At 42.5% G+C, this 24,560-nt stretch overlaps 1 protein-coding gene across 6 annotated transcripts in view; it reads left to right on the forward strand.

Moving 5' to 3' along the window:
* The window catches only part of myo9a (myosin IXA), a 121,106-nt gene that overhangs the window by 22,444 nt on the left and 74,102 nt on the right, over nt 1-24,560 (forward strand). For all 6 annotated transcript variants that reach the window (XM_023332015.1, XM_023332020.1, XM_023332017.1 and 3 more), the window contains exon 2: nt 13,803-14,778. In XM_023332015.1, the coding sequence (XP_023187783.1) occupies nt 13,894-14,778 (885 nt within the window). In that variant the 5' untranslated portion in view covers nt 13,803-13,893. The remainder of the gene's footprint in view (nt 1-13,802; nt 14,779-24,560) is intronic.

The following is a 24,560-nucleotide window of genomic DNA, read 5'->3' on the forward strand; positions in this document are numbered from 1 at the left end:
CCCCTCCCTAGTCTCTTATTCCCTGGATTTGTTTATTCTGTCTTATTGCTTCTGCCATCGGTTCAATATTAACCGCGAATAGTAGAGGGCTTAGACAGTCCCCCTGTCTAACTCCTCTCTTGAGATCAAAAAATTCTGAACAGTACCCATTAATTCGAATTCGGGATTTTGGATTTTTATAGATTACTTTCACCCATTCAACAAATTGCTGTGAAAATCCAAATCTCAATAATGTCTGGTATAGAAAACTCCATTTTACCCTGTCAAAAGCCTTTTGGGCATCTAAACTAATTAAAAGGGAGGATAATGATTTAAATTTTGTATATGACATTTTATTTAATATTCTTCTAATATTGTTTGCTCCCTGCCTCCCCAGAATAAATCCCGTTTGGTCTGGTTTAATCAATTTAGCTATATATTTTTGCATTCTTTTTGCCATTACACTTGTTAGTATTTTTAAATCGTTGCATAATAAGCTCACGGGTCTGTAGCCTTCACACATAGTTGGGTCTTTACCTTCTTTATAGATTACCGATATAATGGCTTCAGACCGTGATTTAGGGGTTCCCCTCTGTTAGTGCATAGTTGAATACCTTACATATTGCTGGCGTTAGTTCTTGGCTAAATGTTTTGTAGAATTCCCCTGGCAGTCCATCTGTCCCCGGAGGTTTGTTGTTTTTGAGGTTTTTAATAACGATCATAATTTCCTGTGAAGTTATAGGTCGGGTCATTTCCAGCGACTCTTCTTCTGACAAAGTTGGGAGATTAATCTTTTTGAAAAAAGAGGATGTTACATCTTCCTGAGTGTTTTTGTCCGTATTATCATATAGTTTTTTATAGTATTCTGCGAATGCTTCAGCTATTTCTTTGGGTTGTGTTTTAGTCTGCATTGTTGAGGGGGGTTTTATTTTGGGGACATGTCTATTTATTTGGGCTTTCCTAACTTGAAATGCCGAAAGGCGACTCGCCCTATAGCCCGACTGAGAGGTCAGTCCTGACTCGGAGGCCGGTCCCAACTCGGCCCCGAGTCAGAGGCCGGTCCCGAGTCAGAGGCCGGACCCGAGTCAGGGGCCGGACCGGACTCAGAGGCCGGTCCCGACTCAGAGGCCGGCCCCAAGTCATAGGCCGGCCCCGAGTCAGGGGCCGGACCGGACTCAGAGGCCAACCCCAAGTCAGAGGCCGGTCCCGAGTCAGAGGCCGGTCCCGACTCAGAGGCCGGCCCCAAGTCATAGGCCGGCCCCGAGTCAGGGGCCGGACCGGACTCAAAGGCCAACCCCAAGTCAGAGGCCGGTCCCGACTCAGAGGCCGGCCCCGAGTCATAGGCCGGCCCCGAGTCAGAGGCCGGACCCGAGTCAGAGGCCGGACCCGAGTCAGAGGCCGGACCCGAGTCAGGGGCCGGACCCGAGTCAGGGGCCGGTCCCGAGTCAGGGGCCGGTCCTGAGCCAGGAGCCGGTCCCGACTCAGAGGCCGGTCCCGACTCAGAGGCCGGCCCCGAGTCAGGGGCCGGTCCCGAGTCAGGGGCCGGACCGGACTCAGAGGCCAACCCCAAGTCAGAGGCCGGTCCCGACTCAGAGGCCGGCCCCGAGTCAGAGGCCGGTCCCGAGTCAGAGGCCGGACCCGAGTCAGGGGCCGGTCCCAAGTCAGGGGCCGGACCCGAGTCAGGGGCCGGTCCCGAGTCAGAGGCAGGTCCTGAGCCAGGAGCCGGTCCCGACTCAGAGGCCGGCCCCGAGTCAGAGGCCGGCCCCGAGTCAGGGGCCGGACCCGAGTCAGGGGCCGGTCCCAAGTCAGAGGCCGGTCCCGACTCAGAGGCCGGTCCCGACTCAGAGGCCGGTCCCGAGTCAGGGGCCGGTCCCGAGTCAGGGGCCGGTCCCGAGTCAGAGGCCGGTCCCGAGTCAGGGGCCGGACCCGAGTCAGGGGCCGGTCCCGACGCAAAGGCCGGTCCCGAGCCAGGGGCTGGATCGGACTCAGAGGCCGGTCCCGAGCCAGGGGCTGGACCGGACTCAGAGGCCGGTCCCGAGTCAGAGGCAGGGCGACGCTCGACATTTGGTCCATTGTTAAAATCATCTTGACTTTCTTCCAAATCTTCTCCACAGCAGATTGCCTGTTCAAACCATTTCCACGCCTTTCTAATATAACTTTTCTTAAAATGAATTTTTCGTGGACGTGCCAGGGTTCTTCTGAAGCATTCGGTTAGTTTATAAATGACCAGCGGGTTTTCACTTTTTATCATTTTAAATAATAACTCTTGAACTACATCATCATTTCCGCTCAGAAGTTGAAAGATGTCCTTGCCGAGTTTTGTCTCCATGTCCTCAAAAAATATAAAATCTATGTCTTTTACCGCTTCCCACAGTTTTGGACCAAGCTTCTTGTGGACGGGGTCGGTGTCCTTCATTTTATAACCACCATAGCTGGATCTGTAACTTGATATGTAGATCAATCTCCAAAATATTCTTTCCACCATATTTTTTCGTTGAGCTTCGGTTCCCCGTTTAAATCCCAGCTCATTTGCGTCCTTTAAAAACTCTTCTGGTTCCATATCTGCCTGAGTGTAAGACTCACTCAGGCAATTTTCATCACTGTACAAATCTTCATTGGGAAACAATGTCCTCCTGATCTTCATTTTTGTATTCGTAAACATTTTCTTTTTGGGAACCGGATCCTCCAAGTGGCGTTTGAATTTTCTTACGATAAATACATGTCCTTCTGGGTAGTCAAGAAGGGCAATTAAATTAAGACCTGAAGCACAGTGGAACGCGTCCCTCGCAATGCTTTGAAAAATTCGTTCGCTCAGTTCCTCTGCTACATCTGAAAGTACGTCCACGTTTATTTCCCCCGTTTTCCTCAGCAGTAAGGCCAAAAGTTTTTTGTGCTGTTCTACAAAGATTTCCCTGACGAGATGGATGGTGGGGCCGTCTGCCACTTTCTCTATTATTTTCCAAAGAAGCTCGCTGAGAAATTTCTTCTTCCTATAGTCTGGGGTGGTTTGCCCAGGATGAACTCTATTAGAACACGTCTTTCTGACTTTGCTCCAAAAGGAGACCTTGGGTCTCACATAAATGTCACTTTCGTTGCTCATCTTTATTCCGTCAGCTAAAGTGTCCAAATGAATTTTATGTTGACTGACCGGAGACTCAACTGATCAGTTGGTGATGTCATGGACTATGACATCACAGAGGCATCCTTAGAAGGGCCACTGACATCATTTGAAATCAGGCTGATGACATCATTGTCAGCAGCATGGCAACTGTTGCTGGGGTACTAATAGCTCACAGTGAGCATGCGCTATGAAAATAAATAATCTGTGGGCACTAAATACATTATTCCCACAAGTCTGAACTGGAAGTGACCTGCGCAGCTTCGCCAGAACAGGTTGGGCCAGGGAACCATTGGTCCCTCCACTTTACCCCTCTACACATTTGTATTAGTGTGAATGCTGCAGGCATTCATTCACACTATTGAGTTCCACTTTCCTGGTTGCTCCGTAAATTTCGCCACGCTTCTTCTCCTGCATACTTTGTGCTATTTTCACCATTCAACTTTTATACTACTCAGCTTGCTCTCCTAATGCCGGCTGTATCTCTTGACTCCTCCCTTCCTCATTTCCTTAGTGTAAAGCCCAGCGCACACGACACGATCTTAGAGCTGTCAGCCGATTGTCGGCCCATTTTCAAAACCTGACAGATCACACATTAGCCGACAGAAATCCTAGGTATAACGGTTCGATCGGGTTCGTTCCTGCCGTGTGGTGTCCAACAATGGGCACAAAATAATGGCTACAAGTCCAGTGAACTAATTTTAAAACCAGGCATTAATCAATGCTTTACTACAATCTACCTGCAATGCATGTGGCTAGTGTCAGCGTAAAGTCCTGACTGAATGAAAATCATCAGAACCTATTTACGTCACGTTAACCAAGAACAGCTGAAAAGTTACCGGTTTCGCTCCAACTCCTCCCCTTGTCATTTCTATATTCTTTGCATGTTGAATAAACATTAATGTTGTTTCCACATATCATCTCCAATGTCCGTGTCAGCTGTTTGGGATTCCCCTCCGTAATTTCCCCTCAGAAGGCTCGGAGGAGAATCCGCGCTTTCTGATTGGCTGCCTGTCACATTCAACAGGCTGCGTTAAGATCCCAGTCAGAGAAAATCTCTGATTTAGATCGGAGCGGCAACGACGATCTACCATAACACACCACACAATCTTAGAAAGACCAAGTTATAAGATTGTTGTAAGGGGAAAAATAGGAGCAAAAAATCATGTAGTGTGAATTATTGCATCAGGTAGTCGATGTGCCCATCTTCTCTATTTAAATCTAATTATTACTGAAGGGCAACACAATATACAGACTTCATAATCTGCCCTCTTTGGCTTTATGTTGTTTAGTTTTTATTCAAGTACATTTTTTATTAATGGAGACTGAGAATCCATTTTATTTTTGTTTTTGGTTGTTTTGTTTATTTTGTTTACCAGTTCCAGTGTTTAGTGTTCTTTTGAAAATAAAGTGTATCTAACTTTGGCAAGAAATCGCATGGATTATTACATCATTTTCAGTGTAAAAAGGTCTTCAAACAATATTATCGTTTATCGCAATAATTTTTGAGACAATTAATCGTTCAGCAAAATTTGCTATCGTGACAGGCCTACTTATTATTAACACTGGATTCATATTGCAGGCTTTTGTATAGTTTTGAGATCATGCCTGTTGTTGATTCACCTTTTGCTATTGATAATAAAATTTCTTCAGTCTTGGTCATATCTGTTGAGATTTTTTGCCATTCACTATGATTCTGGAGATAATGTCTAAGTTGCTGTGAAAATCCAAATCTCAATAATGTCTGGTATAGAAAACTCCATTTTACCCTGTCAAAAGCCTTTTGGGCATCTAAACTAATTAAAAGGGAGGATAATGATTTAAATTTTGTATATGACATTACATTTAATATTCTTCTAATATTGTTTGCTCCCTGCCTCCCCAGAATAAATCGCATTTGGTCTGGTTTAATCAATTTAGCTATATATTTTTGCATTCTTTTTGCCATTACACTTGTTAGTATTTTTAAATCGTTGCATAATAAGCTCACGGGTCTGTAGCCTTCACACATAGTTGGGTCTTTACCTTCTTTATAGATTACCGATATAATGGCTTCAGACCGTGATTTAGGGGTCCCCCTCTGTTAGTGCATAGTTGAATACCTTACATATTGCTGGCGTTGGTTCTTGGCTAAATGTTTTGTAGAATTGCCCTGGCAGTCCATCTGTCCCCGGGGATTTGTTGTTTTTGAGGTTTTTAATAACGATCATAATTTCCTGTGAAGTTATAGGTCGGGTCATTTCCAGCGACTCTTCTTCTGACAAAGTTGGGAGATTAATCTTTTTTCAAAAAGAGGATGTTACATCTTCCTGAGTGTTTTTGTCCGTATTATCATATAGTTTTTTATAGTATTCTGCGAATGCTTCAGCTATTTCTTTGGGTTGTGTTTTAGTCTGCATTGTTGAGGGGGGTTTTATTTTGGGGACATGTCTATTTATTTGGGCTTTCCTAACTTGAAATGCCGAAAGGGCGACTCGCCCTATTGCCCGACTGAGAGGTCAGTCCTGACTCGGAGGCCGGTCCCAACTCGGCCCCAAGTCAGAGGCCGGCCCCAAGTCAGAGGCCGGCCCCGAGTCAGAGGCCGGCCCCGAGTCAGAGGCCGGCCCCGACTCAGGGGCCGGACCCGAGTCAGGGGCCGGACCGGACTCAGAGGCCGGTCCCGACTCAGAGGCAGGTCCTGAGCCAGGAGCCGGTCCCGAGCCAGGAGCCGGTCCCGACTCAGAGGCCGGTCCCGACTCAGAGGCCGGACCCGAGTCAGAGGCCGGACCCGAGTCAGAGGCCGGAACCGAGTCAGGGGCCGGACCCGAGTCAGGGGCCGGACCCGAGTCAGGGGCCGGTCCCGAGTCAGAGGCAGGTCCTGAGCCAGGAGCCGGTCCCGACTCAGAGGCCGGCCCCGAGTCAGGGGCCGGTCCCGAGTCAGGGGCCGGACCGGACTCAGAGGCCAACCCCAAGTCAGAGGCCGGTCCCGACTCAGAGGCCGGCCCCAAGTCATAGGCCGGCCCCGAGTCATAGGCCGGTCCCGAGTCAGAGGCCGGACCCGAGTGAGAGGCCGGACCCGAGTCAGAGGCCGGACCCGAGTCAGGGGCCGGACCCGAGTCAGAGGCAGGTCCTGAGCCAGGAGCCGGTCCCGACTCAGAGGCCGGCCCCGAGTCAGAGGCCGGCCCCGAGTCTGAGGCCGGTCCCGAGTCAGAGGCCGGTCCCGACTCAGAGGCCGGTCCCGAGTCAGGGGCCGGTCCCGACTCAGAAGCCGGACCCGAGTCAGAGGCCGGACCCGAGTCAGGGGCCGGACCGGACTCAGAGGCCGGTCCCGAGTCAGGGGCCGGTCCCGAGTCAGAGGCCGGTCCCGAGTCAGGGGCCGGACCCGAGTCAGGGGCCGGTCCCGACGCAAAGGCCGGTCCCGAGCCAGGGGCTGGATCGGACTCAGAGGCCGGTCCCGAGCCAGGGGCTGGACCGGACTCAGAGGCCGGTCCCGAGTCAGAGGCAGGGCGACGCTCCACATTTGGTCCATTGTTAAAATCATCTTGACTTTCTTCCAAATCTTCTCCACAGCAGATTGCCTGTTCAAACCATTTCCACGCCTTTCTAATATAACTTTTCTTAAAATGAATTTTTCGTGGACGTGCCAGGGTTCTTCTGAAGCATTCGGTTAGTTTATAAATGACCAGCGGGTTTTCACTTTTTATCATTTTAAATAATAACTCTTGAACTACATCATCATTTCCGCTCAGAAGTTGAAAGATGTCCTTGCCGAGTTTTGTCTCCATGTCCTCAAAAAATATAAAATCTATGTCTTTTACCGCTTCCCACAGTTTTGGACCAAGCTTCTTGTGGACGGGGTCGGTGTCCTTCATTTTATAACCACCATAGCTGGATCTGTAACTTGATATGTAGATCAATCTCCAAAATATTCTTTCCACCATATTTTTTCGTTGAGCTTCGGTTCCCCGTTTAAATCCCAGCTCATTTGCGTCCTTTAAAAACTCTTCTGGTTCCATATCTGCCTGAGTGTAAGACTCACTCAGGCAATTTTCATCACTGTACAAATCTTCATTGGGAAACAATGTCCTCCTGATCTTCATTTTTGTATTCGTAAACATTTTCTTTTTGGGAACCGGATCCTCCAAGTGGCGTTTGAATTTTCTTACGATAAATACATGTCCTTCTGGGTAGTCAAGAAGGGCAATTAAATTAAGACCTGAAGCACAGTGGAACGCGTCCCTCGCAATGCTTTGAAAAATTCGTTCGCTCAGTTCCTCTGCTACATCTGAAAGTACGTCCACGTTTATTTCCCCCGTTTTCCTCAGCAGTAAGGCCAAAAGTTTTTTGTGCTGTTCTACAAAGATTTCCCTGACGAGATGGATGGTGGGGCCGTCTGCCACTTTCTCTATTATTTTCCAAAGAAGCTCGCTGAGAAATTTCTTCTTCCTATAGTCTGGGGTGGTTTGCCCAGGATGAACTCTATTAGAACACGTCTTTCTGACTTTGCTCCAAAAGGAGACCTTGGGTCTCACATAAATGTCGCTTTCGTTGCTCATCTTTATTCCGTCAGCTAAAGTGTCCAAATGAATTTTATGTTGACTGACCGGAGACTCAACTGATCAGTTGGTGATGTCATGGACTATGACATCACAGAGGCATCCTTAGAAGGGCCACTGACATCATTTGAAATCAGGCTGATGACATCATTGTCAGCAGCATGGCAACTGTTGCTGGGGTACTAATAGCTCACAGTGAGCATGCGCTATGAAAATAAATAATCTGTGGGCACTAAATACATTATTCCCACAAGTCTGAACTGGAAGTGACCTGCGCAGCTTCGCCAGAACAGGTTGGGCCAGGGAACCATTGGTCCCTCCACTTTACTCCTCTACACATTTGTATTAGTGTGAATGCTGCAGGCATTCATTCACACTATTGAGTTCCACTTTCCTGGTTGCTCCGTAAATTTCGCCACGCTTCTTCTCCTGCATACTTTGTGCTATTTTCACCATTCAACTTTTATACTACTCAGCTTGCTCTCCTAATGCCGGCTATATCTCTTGGTAGTCATAACCTTCATACTTTTTATAATATTCAGGTTTTTATGAATTTTTCACCTCATGGGGGAAACCGCTCCATCCTGTGGCAGAATTGAGAATTACAATATAAAATGTCTGTCGTGTTTCACAGTGGATGTTTTAGGTCCTACCTATTAATGGCAATCAATCATCCAGTTTCAGGGCTGATGGAGGACACAAGGCAGTGGCCATTTTGAAGTTGGGCAGTTTAACAGCTTTTGTGCTGTTTAATACCTGGGAATAATTTGAGCTTTTGACGTTGGTTTCTTCGTGCTGCATGTGGCATGCTTTTTGTAGTCACTGGGCTAACCGATGCCTCCAAACAAATGTTGATATCTCAGGAACCATAAAAGTTTTGGATTTCATTCACCTACCGTTTTTATCAGAGGGAATAGGGGAACGTTTCTGTCTTTGTCAAATTTTAGGTTTTACATGAGTTTTTTTTACATTGCATAGAATATATTACTGTAAGTCAACATGCCAGTGGAAGCCTAAATGCAACCATTAGCGTTTTAGCTACTTTTAGCCTTTTATATAATTTTACCTTATAAACTGCGGTGACCCTACTGTTTAGGTTAGGAACCGCTGTTCTCCAGCAATTTCTAATACTGTTTAGGTAGAATTTTTCCATTATTCAAAAGCTTTTACTCCTCTTTGTCAGTTTTTCTGTTATAATAATCCTATTTATGCACTTTGCAGGATTATAATTTGTTCTGGTGCGTCTGGTGCCTATTTCTTGCATTTCTGCAAGTCTTCAGCAGTTGACTTCAAACGTTTTGGCATCTTCAACAAAAGCATTAAGCATTCACTCTTGCATTTTCGCAGAATATGCACACTTTCTAGTTTTTATATTTCAAAACCAAAAAAGTTTACTAGATAAGGTACATGTAGCTTTAGTTGGCTCTAAGGTTATTTCAAACAAGAATGGGAGGCTGTGGCAATGGTAATCTAGTGTCATACACCACAAATATGGTCAATACTTAGGCCTGTCGCGATAAACGATAAATCGATTAATCGTATGATAAATTAAAACTATCGACGTCATTTCAATTATCGGCATTATGGTCTCTTCCGGCCTTTTTTCTTTCTGTTGATGACACCGAATGAAAAAAGGCTCAACTACGGTGCTCTCCACTGACCACAATGAGGAAGGGAGCTTCCTCATTTCCTTAGTGTAAAGCCCAGCGCACGGCCGATTGTCGGCCCATTTTTAAAACCTGACAGACCAAACATTAGCCGACAGAAATCCTAGGTATAAGGTTTGATCGGGTTCGTTCCTGCCGTGTGGTGTCCAACAATGGGCACAAAATAATGGCTACAAGTCCAGTGAACTAATTTTAAAACCAGGCATTAATCAATATTTTACTACAGTCTACCTGCAATGCATGTGGCTAGTGTCAGCATAAAGTCCTGACTGAATGAAAATCATTATAACCTATTTATGCCGGGTTAACGAAGAACAGCTGAAAAGTTACCAGGTTTATCAACTGCGGTTGCAATTTCGCTCCAACTCCTCCTCTTGTCATTTCTATATTCTTTGCATGTTGAATAAACATTAATGTTGTTTCCACATCGGCTGGATGTGCTGGTTGCGCTTTGTCAGCTGTTTGGGATTCCCCTCCTTAATTTCCCCTCAGAAAAGACGGAGGAGAATCCGTGCTTTCTGATTGGCTGCCTGTCACATTCAACAGGCTGTGTTAAGCTGCCAGTCGGGGAAAACCCCTGATTTTGTAACACACCACACAATCTTAGAAAGACCAACTTTCTAAGATTGTTGTAAGGGGAAAAATAGGAGCGAAAAATCTTGTAGTGTGAACTATTGCATCAGGTAGTCGATGTGCCCATCTTCTCTATTTAAATCTAATAATTACTGAAGGGCAACATAGTATACAGACTTCATAATCTGCACTCTTTTGGTTGAATGCAGTATTTATTTCCACTTTGGCTTTATGTTGTTTAGTTTTTATCAAGTACATTTTTTGTTAATGGAGACTGAGAATCCATTTTGTTTTTGGTTGTTTTGTTTATTTTGTTTATCAGCTCCAGTGTTAAATATTCTTTTGAAAATAAAGTGTATCTATCTTTGGCAGGAAATCACATGCATTATTACATCATTTCCATTAAATCAGTGTAAAAAGGTCTTCAGACAATATTATCGTTTATCGCAATAATTTTTTGAGACAATTAATCGCTCAGCAAAATTTGCTATCGTGACAATAATACTGCATATTAGATGGTCCTAAATTATGGTAATGCTATGCTAACATTGGAGGAGTGGTCTCCCAGTTCTCACCACTTTGTACTGGGAAGAACTCAGCTGGGAGTCATTGAAAGGGTTTCAAATGAGACATGTGGACTAACCATCTGTTTTATACCTAAAAATACAAACCATATTGAAGTTTGTAAAAATGTTGCCAGATAAATTAAATGCAAGTAAAATCACAGAGCTGACTAAAAATGCCTAAAAATCTTCTGAAGATGTCTAAAACCTTTCAGGCCAGGATGAGTCAAGTTATTGAGAATGAATTGTTTTTTTTCCACTGTTTGATTAAAAATATTAATTAAAAAAATCAACAGTGACAATATAATTTTTCTCCTACTCATAATCTTTTTTCTCATCCATGTTTCTGAGTCTTGAACCCCAGCTGACGGCTCCTTTAGAATATACAGTCCTCCTTCCTTCACCCCTGACCCCTGAGTTTGACTATTACATAAATGCTGAAAGTTCACCCTGCCCTCCGCACTTGACTTGCATAAATCCTTGCAGGTGACCTCTTTCTCTTGCGAGGCTCTCATCTGCTGTGGAGTTTGTAGTCATCTTGTGCTTCCCACATGTCCAGATGTTGTGCAATAAAACTTTGTGTGAAAAGTGCAGAAAGGAGCAGAAAACATGAGGGATGTTACCCTGGAGCAAATCGTTCATGGAAAGATTATTCCAGTTGGCCATATGCAGCAGAGTACATTTTCCTGTAGTTTGTCTGTAGATTAGTTGATTTCACAATGAGGTTTTTTTTTCCCCCACAGATTTTCATCTCAGCTGTTGTCCATGTCACTGGAAATAAACATTAATGTTTAAGCATTGATGAGAACCTGGTTGGAAAAATGTGCATGCAATTAAATCAATACTTAAGTCTTCTTTGGTCGAAGAAATACTTTGAAAAGTAAAAACACCAGTTGCGTCTGAAGAAACCCCTGATCATGTTGCTGCTATCACTTGGCTTCACTATTACTGTTCTTTTTCTTGATACATAGTGTTGTTTTTACTCTAAAGTTAACTTTTTGAATATTTTACCAAGGGTACAAGGATGGTTTCATCAGATCCTTGCTCATTCTTCCTGACATCCAAGGTTTTGAAAGAGTTTTGCCAGGCCTGGATGTTTTCCTTGGAATAAGGAAGGCTTCTGTCTTGCAACCCGACTCCTTAGTAGAGAAATGTGGATAATACAGAAGATTGTTGTCACATGTGGAACAAAACCAGTTCTTGGCAGAAATTTCTGCAGCTGATTTTTCTGTTGTTGTCAGTCATTGCAGCTTCCCTGACAAGTTTCTCTTGGAATTACATCCAGTTTTGTTACGTGGCTGTTGTACCGTATTTTATGAAATTGCAGTTTGGTTTTATGATTTAGTGTGTTTTTGTTTTAGAGATTATACCACATGCTGTTCCCCTTTATGATAAACAGACTCTAAATTTTGACCCTTTGAACGATTAACTTGAACAAATTTTTGCTGTCTTTCACTGCATGTATCATGCTATAAAAGGACTTAAAATATTTAGTGTGTGCACTCTATTCTCTGGTTGAATTTCAATTCTGACAATACTCCAGCTTTTGGTTTATGTATTAATCTTCAGTCAATTTAATAGATGAACTCTCACCTTGCCCAGACATTTATAGCTTTTGTGTTCATGTTAGCGACGGGATTTGTCCCCTTCGTTCGTCACACACAGAAACTCATCTACCAGCTATGTACCGTCAGGATGTGCTCCACCACCCATTTGTAGAGACTGGGATTATATGAAATAAATTTTCCGGTTCGTCCGTAAAGCTACACTTACGTTAATCATCTAATGCGCAGCCGGCCGCAGTGTTCAGTCTATCCTCTCACCTGTATAAATACACCTGCTGCGCTTTTCCCCACCGTTCGCTCTGAACCGGCACCAGGCAGCAGCTCTGGAAGGGAAAAAGTTTCCGTACGCCAGGCATCGCGCCAGTCATTTCAAGGATGCTTATTGGTCCCCCAAAAAACGACAAAGACCCGGACATTATCATCAATCAATAAAATCCTCCCTGGCCGAACCTGAAAACTGGACATTACACTCCTAACACTTAGCTTTCGTCAACAACTCAGGCGGAAGTGAGAGCTCTGGGCAACGCAAGTAATAACCCTGCAGGAACACGGTGCATTAAATAATAAAATATAATTTAATGAAGCTTTGAGGCAGATACATTTTCCTCGAAGAATTTTAATAATCGAGGTACTCGAATCACTCGAGGAATCGTTTCAGCCCTATCATGTATGTTAGGGCTGATATTTTGAGCAAGAGCTGCATTAGCAACCTTCACAACTTCTTCTGAGGCTTTTTTTTTTTAAAGAAAGTAGAGTGTCTTATTTTAATGGTTCAGCACATCTGTGTGACTAGAACAGAAATCCTGACAGATTCGGTGGGACCGAACTGCACACACAGGCTAATGTTTATGTCTCCCAGATCAAACTAATTGGATTGATCCCCTTTGGGGTGGAGTGGGCTGCGTAGAAATCCCAGACTGTAAATCAGTTTAGAGAAGTTCATTCGTTGTACAGATGTTGAGATTGTTGTGTTTTCTCTAAAAAATTATTTTTTCTATTTATTGTCTATCAATAAATAAAAAAAATCTGATTAATCACACTCTAGCACTGTGATTAAACACTAAAAGCTTAACTTTGTAAGTTTAAAATTTAAACAAACGCACGTTTTCAAGAAAACATTTACAAAAATGTTTTATTGTCTCAAACCACACATCTCAGTTTTCTAGGTTTGCATATTCAGGAAGATTTAAAACAGGTCATTTTGTTTTTGAATTACATTCAGAAATGGTAACTGTAAACTACTGTAGTTGTGCTTTGGTGGAAAAACAATAAGTAAGCAATAATTAAACTACACAGTAGGTTGGCTTTATTCAAATATCCATCACAGTGTCTTCTGTTAGTGTTTTTTGGTAATAGTGGCTTTTATTTCACAGTAATCTGATAGGAGGGGGCAGACAGAAGGGGGGCCAAGGAACTGAGAACAGGATTCGAACTCTGGATGACCGCTTAAAGGTCCATAGCCTCTGTACACGGGGTGCCCCTTGTAACTCCGTTGTCTTTTTTAAAGCAAAATTTGCCACTGAGCACACCACCTTGACTCTTCGCTTTTGCGACTCTGCATTGATGAACGCAGTACAAGACCGTGTTACACACTGCTTTGAACTAAGTAACCCTCTGCAGAAGAGAGACTTTCAGGTCAAAATAGGTAATGTGAATAATCTACACCAGGTAATACTATGCATTAAACAAATTGAGATTAGTTGCAGGCGTAAATGCGTTAACATTGACAGCCCTAGTTTTCTTACAAGAACTTTCATACTGATTGCTACTGGTCCTTACCTTGTTATTCTTCTTTCTTCCAGTGGTGATGTCTTGAGATAGTGGTCTCACCAGCCCAGCGAAGGACGTGCCAGTACCAGGCCTGCTGCCTCTAATGGGAGCTCCTGCTGCGCCATGAGTGTTCGCGATGGCGTTGGTGGCGTTGGTGGCAAGGGCACCCTGGGCCGACGGCAGCGCTTTGAGAACTCAGAGCTCACCGTGCGCATCTATCCAGGCGCCCTCGCAGAGGGTACCATCTACTGTCCAATCAGTGCCCGCAAGACCACCACAGCCGCTGAGGCCATCGAACGTGTCATCGAGCGGTTGCAACTGGACCGCACCAAGTGTTATGTGTTAGCCGAGGTGAAGGAGTTTGGTGGGGAAGAATGGATTCTGAACCCCACCGACTGTCCCGTGCAGAGGATGATGCTCTGGCCTCGCGTGGCTCTGGAACACCGTTCGCTGTTTGGCGGCGATGATTATCGCTTTCTGCTGAGGCAGAAAAATCTGGATGGCTCTATTCACTACGGAGGCAGCCTCCATATGTGGCTGCAGGTAACGGAGGAGCGAAGGCGCATGGTGGAACGCGGGCTGCTGCCGCAACCCGATTCTCAGGGCGATCACGCCGATCTGTGCTGCCTGCCGGAGCTCAACGAGCGCTCGCTGCTGGACAACCTGCGCTCACGCTTCCGGCAGGAAAAGATCTACACCTACGTAGGAAGTATCCTCATCGTCATTAACCCTTTCAAGTTCCTGCCAATCTACAACCCCAAGTATGTGAAGATGTATGACAATCATACGCTGGGAGATTTGGAGCCGCACATTTACGCCGTGGCGGATGTGGCCTACCACGCAATGCTGAGGAGACAGAAGAACCAGTGCATCGTCATATCTGGGGAGAGCGGCTCTGGGAAGACGCAAAGCACAAACTTTCTCATTCATCATCTGACTGCCCTCAGTCAGAAGGGCTTTGCCAGTGGAGTGGAGCAAATCATATTGGGAGCCGGACCAGTATTAGAGGTGAGGAATACGCTTTTATTCATTGGTTTTGTTCAGAACAAATCATTTGACAGGACTTGGAAAAACAGCACTTGACTTGAGGGCCTAAGGACCTGTTGCATTTGGGGTGGTGGAGTTATTCTTTTTCAGAAATACTTTAGTAGAGCGTTCAAAAGACTGCTTTTATTTAACTTCTTCAAGTAATTTTTGGTGACTAAAGATTTTTTGCTGCAGACGTCACTTTTTGATCTCTTTTTAAAACCAGCTCTGCACACTCTTCCACACATGAACTTTTTTTGTTCAGTTCTTAGAACTTTAAGTGCCCCTTCACAGTGATTGAAGATCCTGCAAAAATGTAAGATGTAAAGTAGCCACAATGTGGATTTGTTTAGCAAGGTTTTGCATACATTTTGTGAAACATGGTGGTTTATAATCGTGGTTGTAACTTCTCAAGTGACTTAGTGGAACAAAAGTGGTGTTAGATCACAGTGTATCTGCAGGGTGAGGCCTGTGTGCACCATTGTGGCTTGGTTCTTAGTCTCCTGTAAAACATGTGGTCTTGTGGTGTGCTCTTGCATGCAACTGCATCCTGAAGAAGTTTCAGAGTGTTGTGCTGGTGTGTGACCTAATGCACAGTGCGGTCATGGGATTAAGGGGAAGGTTTGTCTTGGGAATGTGCTGCTTCGAGATAGACTGGCAGAGGTAGTTTTTCCGAATCTGCTGCATTTGAGTCCCATCCTTAGAGGTGTGGCGGAACTGGGGATATGGAAATGGAAAAAAGGCTTCACATTTTAAGAGTAGTGGATGGTTTTGAACTTTTGATTTCAGAGTTGATTTGGACCTGATTAAACCTGAAATCTGGGATTATCTGATGTTGGAAACATTAGCTGGCCTTTATTAAAATATTTTTATGTGGTTAAAAACTTGATAGGAATTTAGCACTTGTGAGTTTGACTCCTCCTAAAATTACTGTCTAGTTCCCCTTGTTTGTTGCCAGAACTTTGGAAAATGGATGCTAGCTATTCTGGAACCTCTGCAGTCCTAGTTTACACAGTGCGTCTTATTGCAGCTGCTTCCACACATAGCATTAGTCACACATTGCTGTTTTTCTTGCCTCTGTCTCTTGTTTATCTTAACTGGCACAAAGAAATTTAGTACAGTTTCTGTCCAGCTGTGTGGGGATTATTTGGAGAACAGAGGAGCCTTATCTGCATGCAGGCTGTGAATTATCAATGGTGTCGTTCTAGATTCTTGTTTTTTTTCTGCACCATGGAAATAGAGTCTCAAGGTGGATGTTGTAGAGGCCCAGCCAGAGGTCTGTGAAGGAAACTGATTGTTTTCTCATCACTCAAGACATTCCACTCATATCCTTTTTTTTCCTTCAGGGACCTGCAACTATAGTGCAGTCCATTTCATGATCTTTGATGGGTTCACAACTACACATTGTTTCTTTGCCCAGCCGAATTCCTGAGAGTTGCACATTGATCAATGGCATGTATAATGCTGCCTGTATGAAAAGGCAAATATGGGTTGTGTTAAGATTCTTTCTATATGTCGCAATGGGTTGCAATGCTGACTGTCACAGCTCCTGATTGCTACACGTTTACTTTTGGCCCACTTATTAAGAATGAGGCGGTGTTGTTACTTTGAGTTCAAGCAGCTAAGAAGAAATTTACTCTTGACTGTTTCATTTTATTCATGGCAATTCACAAGTTCACTGATCTGGGAAAGCATTCTTCATCTTCTGTTAAATGCTACAGTGGCTTTTTTTTCTGGTTAAAAAACCCCCCAAAACAAACAACCTCTCTGTACTGGGTCCTTCTCCAAGATAATGATCCCATTAATGTATTCTCTCTTAAAAAAAAACTAAGTTGAAGTAAGTGTTGCATCAATGTCAAGTTGAAACTATGATCTCAGAAGCCAAGGTCAAAGGTAACCTAAAAGACAACAGTTCAGGCAGCAGGTAGCTCCATGAGTCCACACTTTATTGCTTTCAGTTGGTAAATACAGTCCTGAGGAATGCCATTGATCTGTGTGACTCTCTGGTTAATGTGTAAGCACATTGTCTTAATCCTCAATGCCTCAACACGAGTGAGTAGCTGTGAGTGCAGAGGAGCTGCCCGTAATTGTTTGCACAGTGAGATTGCATATCTGCCCTGATGGTGATTGATGCCAAGACTGGAGCTGCTGTGCTACTGCAGGGAGAGATGGACGACATCAGAGCAGGAACAGTTTACGTCAGTGGGATCGTTTGTCCATTTGCCTCTCTGAGGCTTTTTTCTTTTGTTTTAGGGACGTACCGTGAGAGTGAGGAAAATTTATTAAGCAGTGTTTTCATTGATATTACAAAATTTTTTATTTTAGAGTGTGTTCCTAATGTAAATTTAAAAAATGTTACCTCTAATCTCTGTATGTAAAGAGTAGAGATGATAGGAACATATTTTGTGATATTGATATCTGATATTTTTATTGCTGTTATGGCTGGTAAATATTTACCGATGTGATATAATTTTTTTTTTACCTCAATGCTGACATTGCTTCTCTGCAACAGTTAAATCGTAATCCTGTGAAGCATAACTATTACTGTCACATGACCAAACAAATGCCACATGGCCAGCTCCTTCCCGTCCCTCTCCTGAAAGGCATACACAAATGGCAAGGTGATGGAAAGAAACATGGATTGTTAATATCGCCCCAGTTTCAACAATGCAAAACATTTTTAATTTGTAAAAGCCTCTTGCATCTTGTGTTGTACATTAAATATTTAAGGGAATTCATGTTGAAATAAATAATTAAGGAAGAAAAATGTATATATAATTGTAAGAGATGCCAAACTTGTACCTCTACTTTACTTCACTACATTTTTTGGTTTAGCTTTGTCCTCCAGAATTATTGGAGAACATGCTTAAATCTGGGATTGAGTCTGGGTCAGATTGTTACCTCAAAATGACTCATTATCTGCATGTAAACAGTGCCACAGCAAAGCAAAGCCAACATTTGCACTGTAAAAAAAGCAAACTAAACATTGAGACCTAAGTTTAGGTCAAGACATATTTGTTTAGGTTAAAAAAGACATATTTTTTTTAAACCCACGTTAGAAAATGTCACTCATAAATAGGGGTTTATTTTGGAAACCAGCCAACAGTTGGAGCTCTTTGTCGAGGTCCTGACTCTTGCTCCAGAGTTTCAATTATTGCAGCTGAGAACGAGATGAAAACATACTTTGTAAGGACACGTTGTGTTGATTAGATGAACTCGGAAAGTTTCGGCATTCCTTAAACACAGTGATTATTCCAAATGTAGGCACTTAGAAGTCTGACAGGCTTTAATTTCAGCAAAGTTCCAGAATCGTAAAGTGATTTTTGCTATTCCTGCCTCGAGTTGAACAGCTTTGGACTTGAGCTGACCCTGTGGACTCAAGACAAATAGAAGCATACATGAAATGTGACAAATACTTCACACAGTTTTGCTGTAGTGCTTATCTGCTGCCAGTCATTCCTCACAGTGTTTAGCTTTTTGTGGCAGAGTCGTCTGAAATGACGTTAAGCCTCTAGTATCGGTGAATGCCTGCATATACAGTAAAGTGTACTACTCTGTATAGTTTGGGTCGGTTTTATCTTCTATTGTCTCTGTTGTGGGACCGTTTATGCATGCAGAATGTCTTCATTCATTCTCAGAAATTGACCTCATGAAAAAAAGCTTTGTGCGCTTCTCTTCAGTGTACATATGTTTGAACTCTGGCAAGTGGGAAGTTATGTTTTTAATGCATCTGCCTGGTATTGACTTTCCTAAGTTTATCCTGACCTGCTGTTCCACACCAGCCGCGCTTTGAATTCTGGTATCGGCTTGCTGAGTTGTGGGTTTTCAGGTGGCTGCCTCACATTTGGGAATGATTGAAGGTGTGGCTGAACAATAAATCTTCTTGGTACAAAGTGCACGTTCTGGATTAACTGCATTAGTGTGAGGCCGTCCTGGATCCCTAATATTTAAATAGCGGACTGCAGAACCCTCTGCAGTTCTTTGGTCTTCAGTGCCAGAATCTTCAGATATTGTCTTTAGTAAATGTTCAGTACTTGTATGGCAATTTATCAAGTCCAGAGAACCCCAAAGCGCTTCACACTACATTTATCGACCCATTGACACACATTCATATTATTCACACACTGATGCAGGTGAGCTACTACATTGTAGCCACAGCTGACCTGCACCGGCACAGCCTTTGACCACCAGCAAGTAAGATGGATTAAGTGTCTCACCCAAGGTCACAACAACAACTGAGACGGATTGGAGGCTCAAACCTGCAAGACGAATTCCCAATAGGTTTGTGGCAAGTCAGTCAGCTTGATGTCTCGATTTCAACTGGTCCAACTCCAGTCTTTTCTTTTTCAGCCATTGTTCTGTTTGTTTTAAGCTTTGTCTTGTCACCATTGTAATATTGACCCATTTTTGGCGAATTTTTAGGATTTGGCTGTAGAATACTTTGGTATACACGGGAATTCGTTGTCACCTCAGTGTCTGGTGCACCAGTCCTCTGGCTGAATAACAAACCCAAATCACCAGCCCTCCATTCCCATACTTGACTGTTGGTTTGAGGTGTTTGTTTCCAACTGTGACATTTCTAGTATGGTGCTCTATGCAAACAACATTATTTCTGAAGTCTTGCGGTTCATTTAGGTGCATCTTTGCAAGTATAAATTGTCCTTTTTGCTTAAATAAGACACTTTCTCCTGGAAGCCCTTTCAGGTTCGGATATTATTTCTAAGACTTGGGAGGTGATTGTAGTATTAGTACTGACTGTGTGCATGTTAGGGAATCCTCTCTGGGTGAACTCAAGTACTAAGCTGTTTTGACAGACCCCCTTGGCCCAGTGAGTTCTGGAGCTCTTGTTGGTTTCCTTTGTGTTCCCAGCCAAAACAAATATCCCTGGTGTGAGTCATCCCAGGTCAGCAGTTTCATTGCTCAGCATCTACTTCAGTGCTCCTTCAGTATAGGCCTGCACTAAGACAGAGATGCACTCATAATGCAGGCGGTCCAGAGGCCCCACTATTACCGGGAGGAGTAGTGTTTTAATATGGGTTTTCCCCTAGCTGGGTGAGGTCAAATAAGATTTACCTCAGGCTGAGATGGAGGAAAGGGCATCACAGGAGAGATGGGGAATGTAAGAGCCGAGATTATATTTCTTATTTGTCAGAGCTCTGTGTTTTATTGAAGTTAGATTATTGGTCTTATGTTAGTTGGGCTTTTTCTAAAACAAAGAAGTTAAATAAGAAACTTTAACCAAGTTTTTCTGCTATCTGGACTGCATTTGAAACTGCCTTGCAAAAAAACAGAGCCCAAAAAGGTTTCTGGAACAGTTGGGATTAGAGAAACTCAAAAATATTTACTGTGAAATATTTTCATATTTCACAGCAAAATATGGCATGGCATGTATCAGCTTGTTCTGATTTCTATTTAAAAAGCAAATGGTATGATAATGGATTTATCCTCAGTCATAATTTGAGAAATATGAATACACACACTTTTGGAAATTATGTTGCATGGCAACAGCAAAATGTTAGTGGTCAAGATGGAAATTTAATACCTTTTTTCCCCTACCACATTCATGAGCATTTTACCAAACCTCTGCTAAATTTCCAGCTATGGACTGGGAAATCTGATTCCATCATAACTACTAATATACATTGTTCAGTAACTATGTCAAGTACAGCACAATTGAACACAAAAAGTGAGAGAACATGAGAATAATGTTGTCTTCCTACACCGTCTTTTTCTAGATGAAGCACTTTGATTCACAAAAACACCCTGATTTATTATGGTATCACTGTTGACCGGCACTTGCATTAGTAGAGAAATGCAGTATCACCATGTTAAAGTTGACAAGTATGAGCAAGTTGTCGGTCAATCAATCGAGGCCACAGAAAGCCAGCCATAGGAAGTGGGTGTTGACGCCTGTTGATTACATATTTTTAAGTAAAATTATAGTGCTATGAGTTGCTCAAGCGGTTTGTTGTTGGTTTTCTGTTGTACTTGAAAAATAATGTTTTATTTTATGAGAAATTCTTGTAATGTTGCAACAACCTAAAATGTTTAAGTTCCTTGGTATGGAATGCTCCCAAAACCATCAAAGAAACTACTACTGAGTCACCTTATCGTGATAATCAGAGGGCTTTATCTGTTTTTATCATCTTAGCAGTAGTTCCTATTGCTGATTATACTGGCTCCATTACTCAGAGATGAAGTCATGACTCAAACTACTTAGTCTGCAGATAGACTTCCAATAGAGGGCTTACTGATAGAAGTGAAAATCTCCACTGTTTCAACAGTTCAAGGGAAATTTTCACCAGGTGAGTCCAAACTCTTCTTTCATTCTTACTGCCTACTGCAGTTTCCCAGCACTCTCTTGTATGGTACTTTTACAGCAGTGGATCTGCTAAATGTGGTTTTTAATACATTTCAGTTTGCTTTAATCTAAACTTTTGACTCGCCTCCATTCCTGATTGGAACATAAATACAGTGAAAAACTCTGTACATACTGTACATACTCTTAAAAAATGCTCTGTTGATTAGAGTTCCCATTAGTATTGTATTGGAATTATAGTCTGGTATTTATTTGCAGATTACTGTTGTTTTTCACTTGTTTCACAGAGAGGACCTTTTGAAGAATCAGAATCAGGTTCTAATAAATTACCTGGGCTGCTAAAGACTTAAGCTGCCTATCTCATTTAAATGATTGTATCCTCCTGCTGTTGTCTACAAACCTGGAATTTGTCATGACTCAGACTCATTAAGACAAATCCCAGGAAATGACTGGACATGACTCATCTTCCACATCAAAAGAGACTCTTGAAGGAAACAGAAACAGAGCAGTAAAAACCTAAAGGTCTCGGTCATGCCTCGAGTAATGCTGGTATGCCTCAACAACATTTACAATAAATGTTCTTCTTTCTTTTGTGCTATAAACACAAACACTAGTGATCTGCAGTAAAACAGAACCATGACCAATAAGGCATAATAAAGCTCCACTTCTGGTGTTTATTGTATCTTATGTATGGGACGGTGAACCTGTCATACGGCCTATGGCACTTTTTTGAGAGATGGTCCAGGATAACACTGTAAAGTACAACACTTGAATCTGGATGTCAGATGTGTTAATCCCTTGTTCTAGGTGGGCCACTGTTATGTTCATATGTAAAGGTGTGGCAGTATTCGACCACATGGTTGAAAAAACAACAAAATGGATCTCTGTCAAACACCAGTTTACAAGGCCTACTCTGGCTCTTCTGACCTCCCACTCACCGTTTTGGCTATTGGATCCATAAGCAGCTGCTTGCAACATTATTGATCCATGCATGATGCCACTTTGGTGCCCTTTGTTCTAGTTGCTTCATCTCCTTTGTAAGTCAAATCACTTGCAACCCAACACAGGTCTGCATATAGAAAAACAAATTATGTTTAAATTTGGCATTTCCTTCTGGGTAGAGATGCGCCAATCAACCAGAGATCTGGAGGTCCAAACATTAAATATTAGAAATGTTTTCTGTTGATAACATAAGAAGTAAAGATGTACCAACCAGGAGTTTCCAGATAATACCCTCTTCCTATTTTTGTTGAGGTTTGATCTGGGCAATTTTATTTTTTCTTCAAAAATTTATGAATTTGAAACCGGAGGTTTACATACAGTACAGACCAAAAGTTTGGACACACCTTTTAATTCAATGAGTTTCCTTTATTTTCATGACTATTGACATTGTAGATTCACACTGAAGGCATCAAAACTATGAATAACACATGTGGAAATATGCACTAAACAAAAAAGTATAAAACAACTGAAAATACCCCTTATATTCTAGTTTCTTCAAAGTAGCAACCTTTTGCTGTGATTACTGCTTTGCACACACTCTGCATTTTCTTGATGAGCTTCAAGAGGTCGTCACCTGAAATGGTTTTCACTTCATAGGTGTGCCCTGACAGGTTAATAAGTGGGATTTCTTGCCTTATAAATAGTCATGAAAATAAAGAAAACCCATTGAATTAGACAGGTGTGTCCAAACTTTTGGTCTGTACTGTACACCTATTAAAAGACTCACACACTCCTTTTTTGATCAGTGTCTGAAGTTAAATCAGACCAAAATGTTCTTTTCTTAGGCCAATTATAATTACCAAAATTCTTCCTATTTGCTAAAGTAAACAATAATGAGAGATTTAATAGTTTTGGGTTTAAGAAATAAAGGAATTCCAACATTTTCCCACTTTATGCATTAAGCCACATGTCGCTAATCGTGGATGTTTATTTTTTTATTTGACTCAAAAATAATACGTGAATAAGCTATGCACCCTGTGCTCAGGGTGCATAGCTTATTGTAACCCAATATACATATCATTTAGAATACCTTGCCTCCAAACAATGAAAATGTCTTGTTCTCGTTCTTATTTCACCACATCTTCATTTCAGAAAGCAGGCAGCAAATTTATAAATGTGTACATTTTGCAAATGTAGATTCACTTCGGAACCTTTGTTCTTTCCTTCAATTTATAGAAGTATTAATTTCTATTTTTGCCAAGGCTGTTTAATCAGACACTATTCACAATAATTCAATGACTTTTAACAAGCATGGTCTGCAGAGTTAGTGTTTCGCATTTCGTTTAGTTGAAAAATGAAGAATTCAAGCAGCTGCAGCTGTAGCTTTTCACTTTGTTTATCTCTGCTCCCCAGTGCCAACCTCTTTTTTTTTTCTTTTTTTTTCTGAAACTGTATGCAAAAAAAAAAAAAACAACAAAAAAAGGGGCAAGAGCACATAGTCTTCCAGCTTTGTCATCCCATCTGTTGTATAAGGCACGACTATGCTCAGTGGCTACATGAGGTCAAAGGTTACTGAGGGGTTTGCTGCTGTGATCAGTAATGCTCTTATGGTGACTGAGTTTAGTTTGTGTTTCGCCCAGATTTTGCAAAAGTTGATCCATCATCTAGATGGCTGGCCTACCATGTGCAGAGAAAGTACAAGTTGTTTAGAGCAAATGCGTTTACACAAAGAGCTGGAAAACAGTGGCTTACTTTAGTGATAAATGACGACTTAACTACGATTAACTATTTCAGCTGCTCTCAAAAGCAAGTCCTTATTTTCTATGCAGCAAAAAACTTTCTTTAAAAGATTTCCAACTATGGAAATAATTTGTATCTTCTGTCTGTTCTCACTATCTTTTTGGGAAAGAAACACAAGCTTATTCATCTCTTTTAGCTCTGCTGGCGTTTTCCAGTCAAGTTGCTCATCGGCAGCTGTCCGACAATGTGCCTGTTTGTTTCCATTCACAGGCTCTTCATTTATGCTGCGGTTTGCAGGTGCTTCGTCAACATCGCCCCCTTCAATGTCCCAGTCAGCACCTGCTGTCAGCTGTCCTGACGCCCCATTTGCACCTGCAGCAGCGCCTCGCGCTGAAACGAGACGCACAGAAAAGCCGTTATTTTAAACGACGTAGAAACGGTGATGCCAGATGCAATCATAGTGGACCCGCTGTGATGTCTAGAGTCCTTAATCAGAAGATTTTTGCTGCTCTTACTGCCGCTAGTTGTGATTTAATCTTTTTGTGGAAATTTTTTATGAAATCATTGTTTTGAGTTATAATTCACATTGGTTATAAGGTGGAACTATTGATAATCTCTTTCCTTTACGAAAGCCCATGACCATGTTTCTCTTAAGTAATCATTTTAAGGATTTTAAATCCAAAGAAAAATGGTTTGAGTAATATATACACAGTATTTCAAATACTGTTGTCAGCTTCTGGGTTTGAAGTTTGAGAATAATACC

Source organism: Xiphophorus maculatus, chromosome 4 (genome assembly GCF_002775205.1).
Source record: "Xiphophorus maculatus strain JP 163 A chromosome 4, X_maculatus-5.0-male, whole genome shotgun sequence".
NCBI classification, from domain to species: Eukaryota; Metazoa; Chordata; class Actinopteri; order Cyprinodontiformes; family Poeciliidae; genus Xiphophorus; species Xiphophorus maculatus.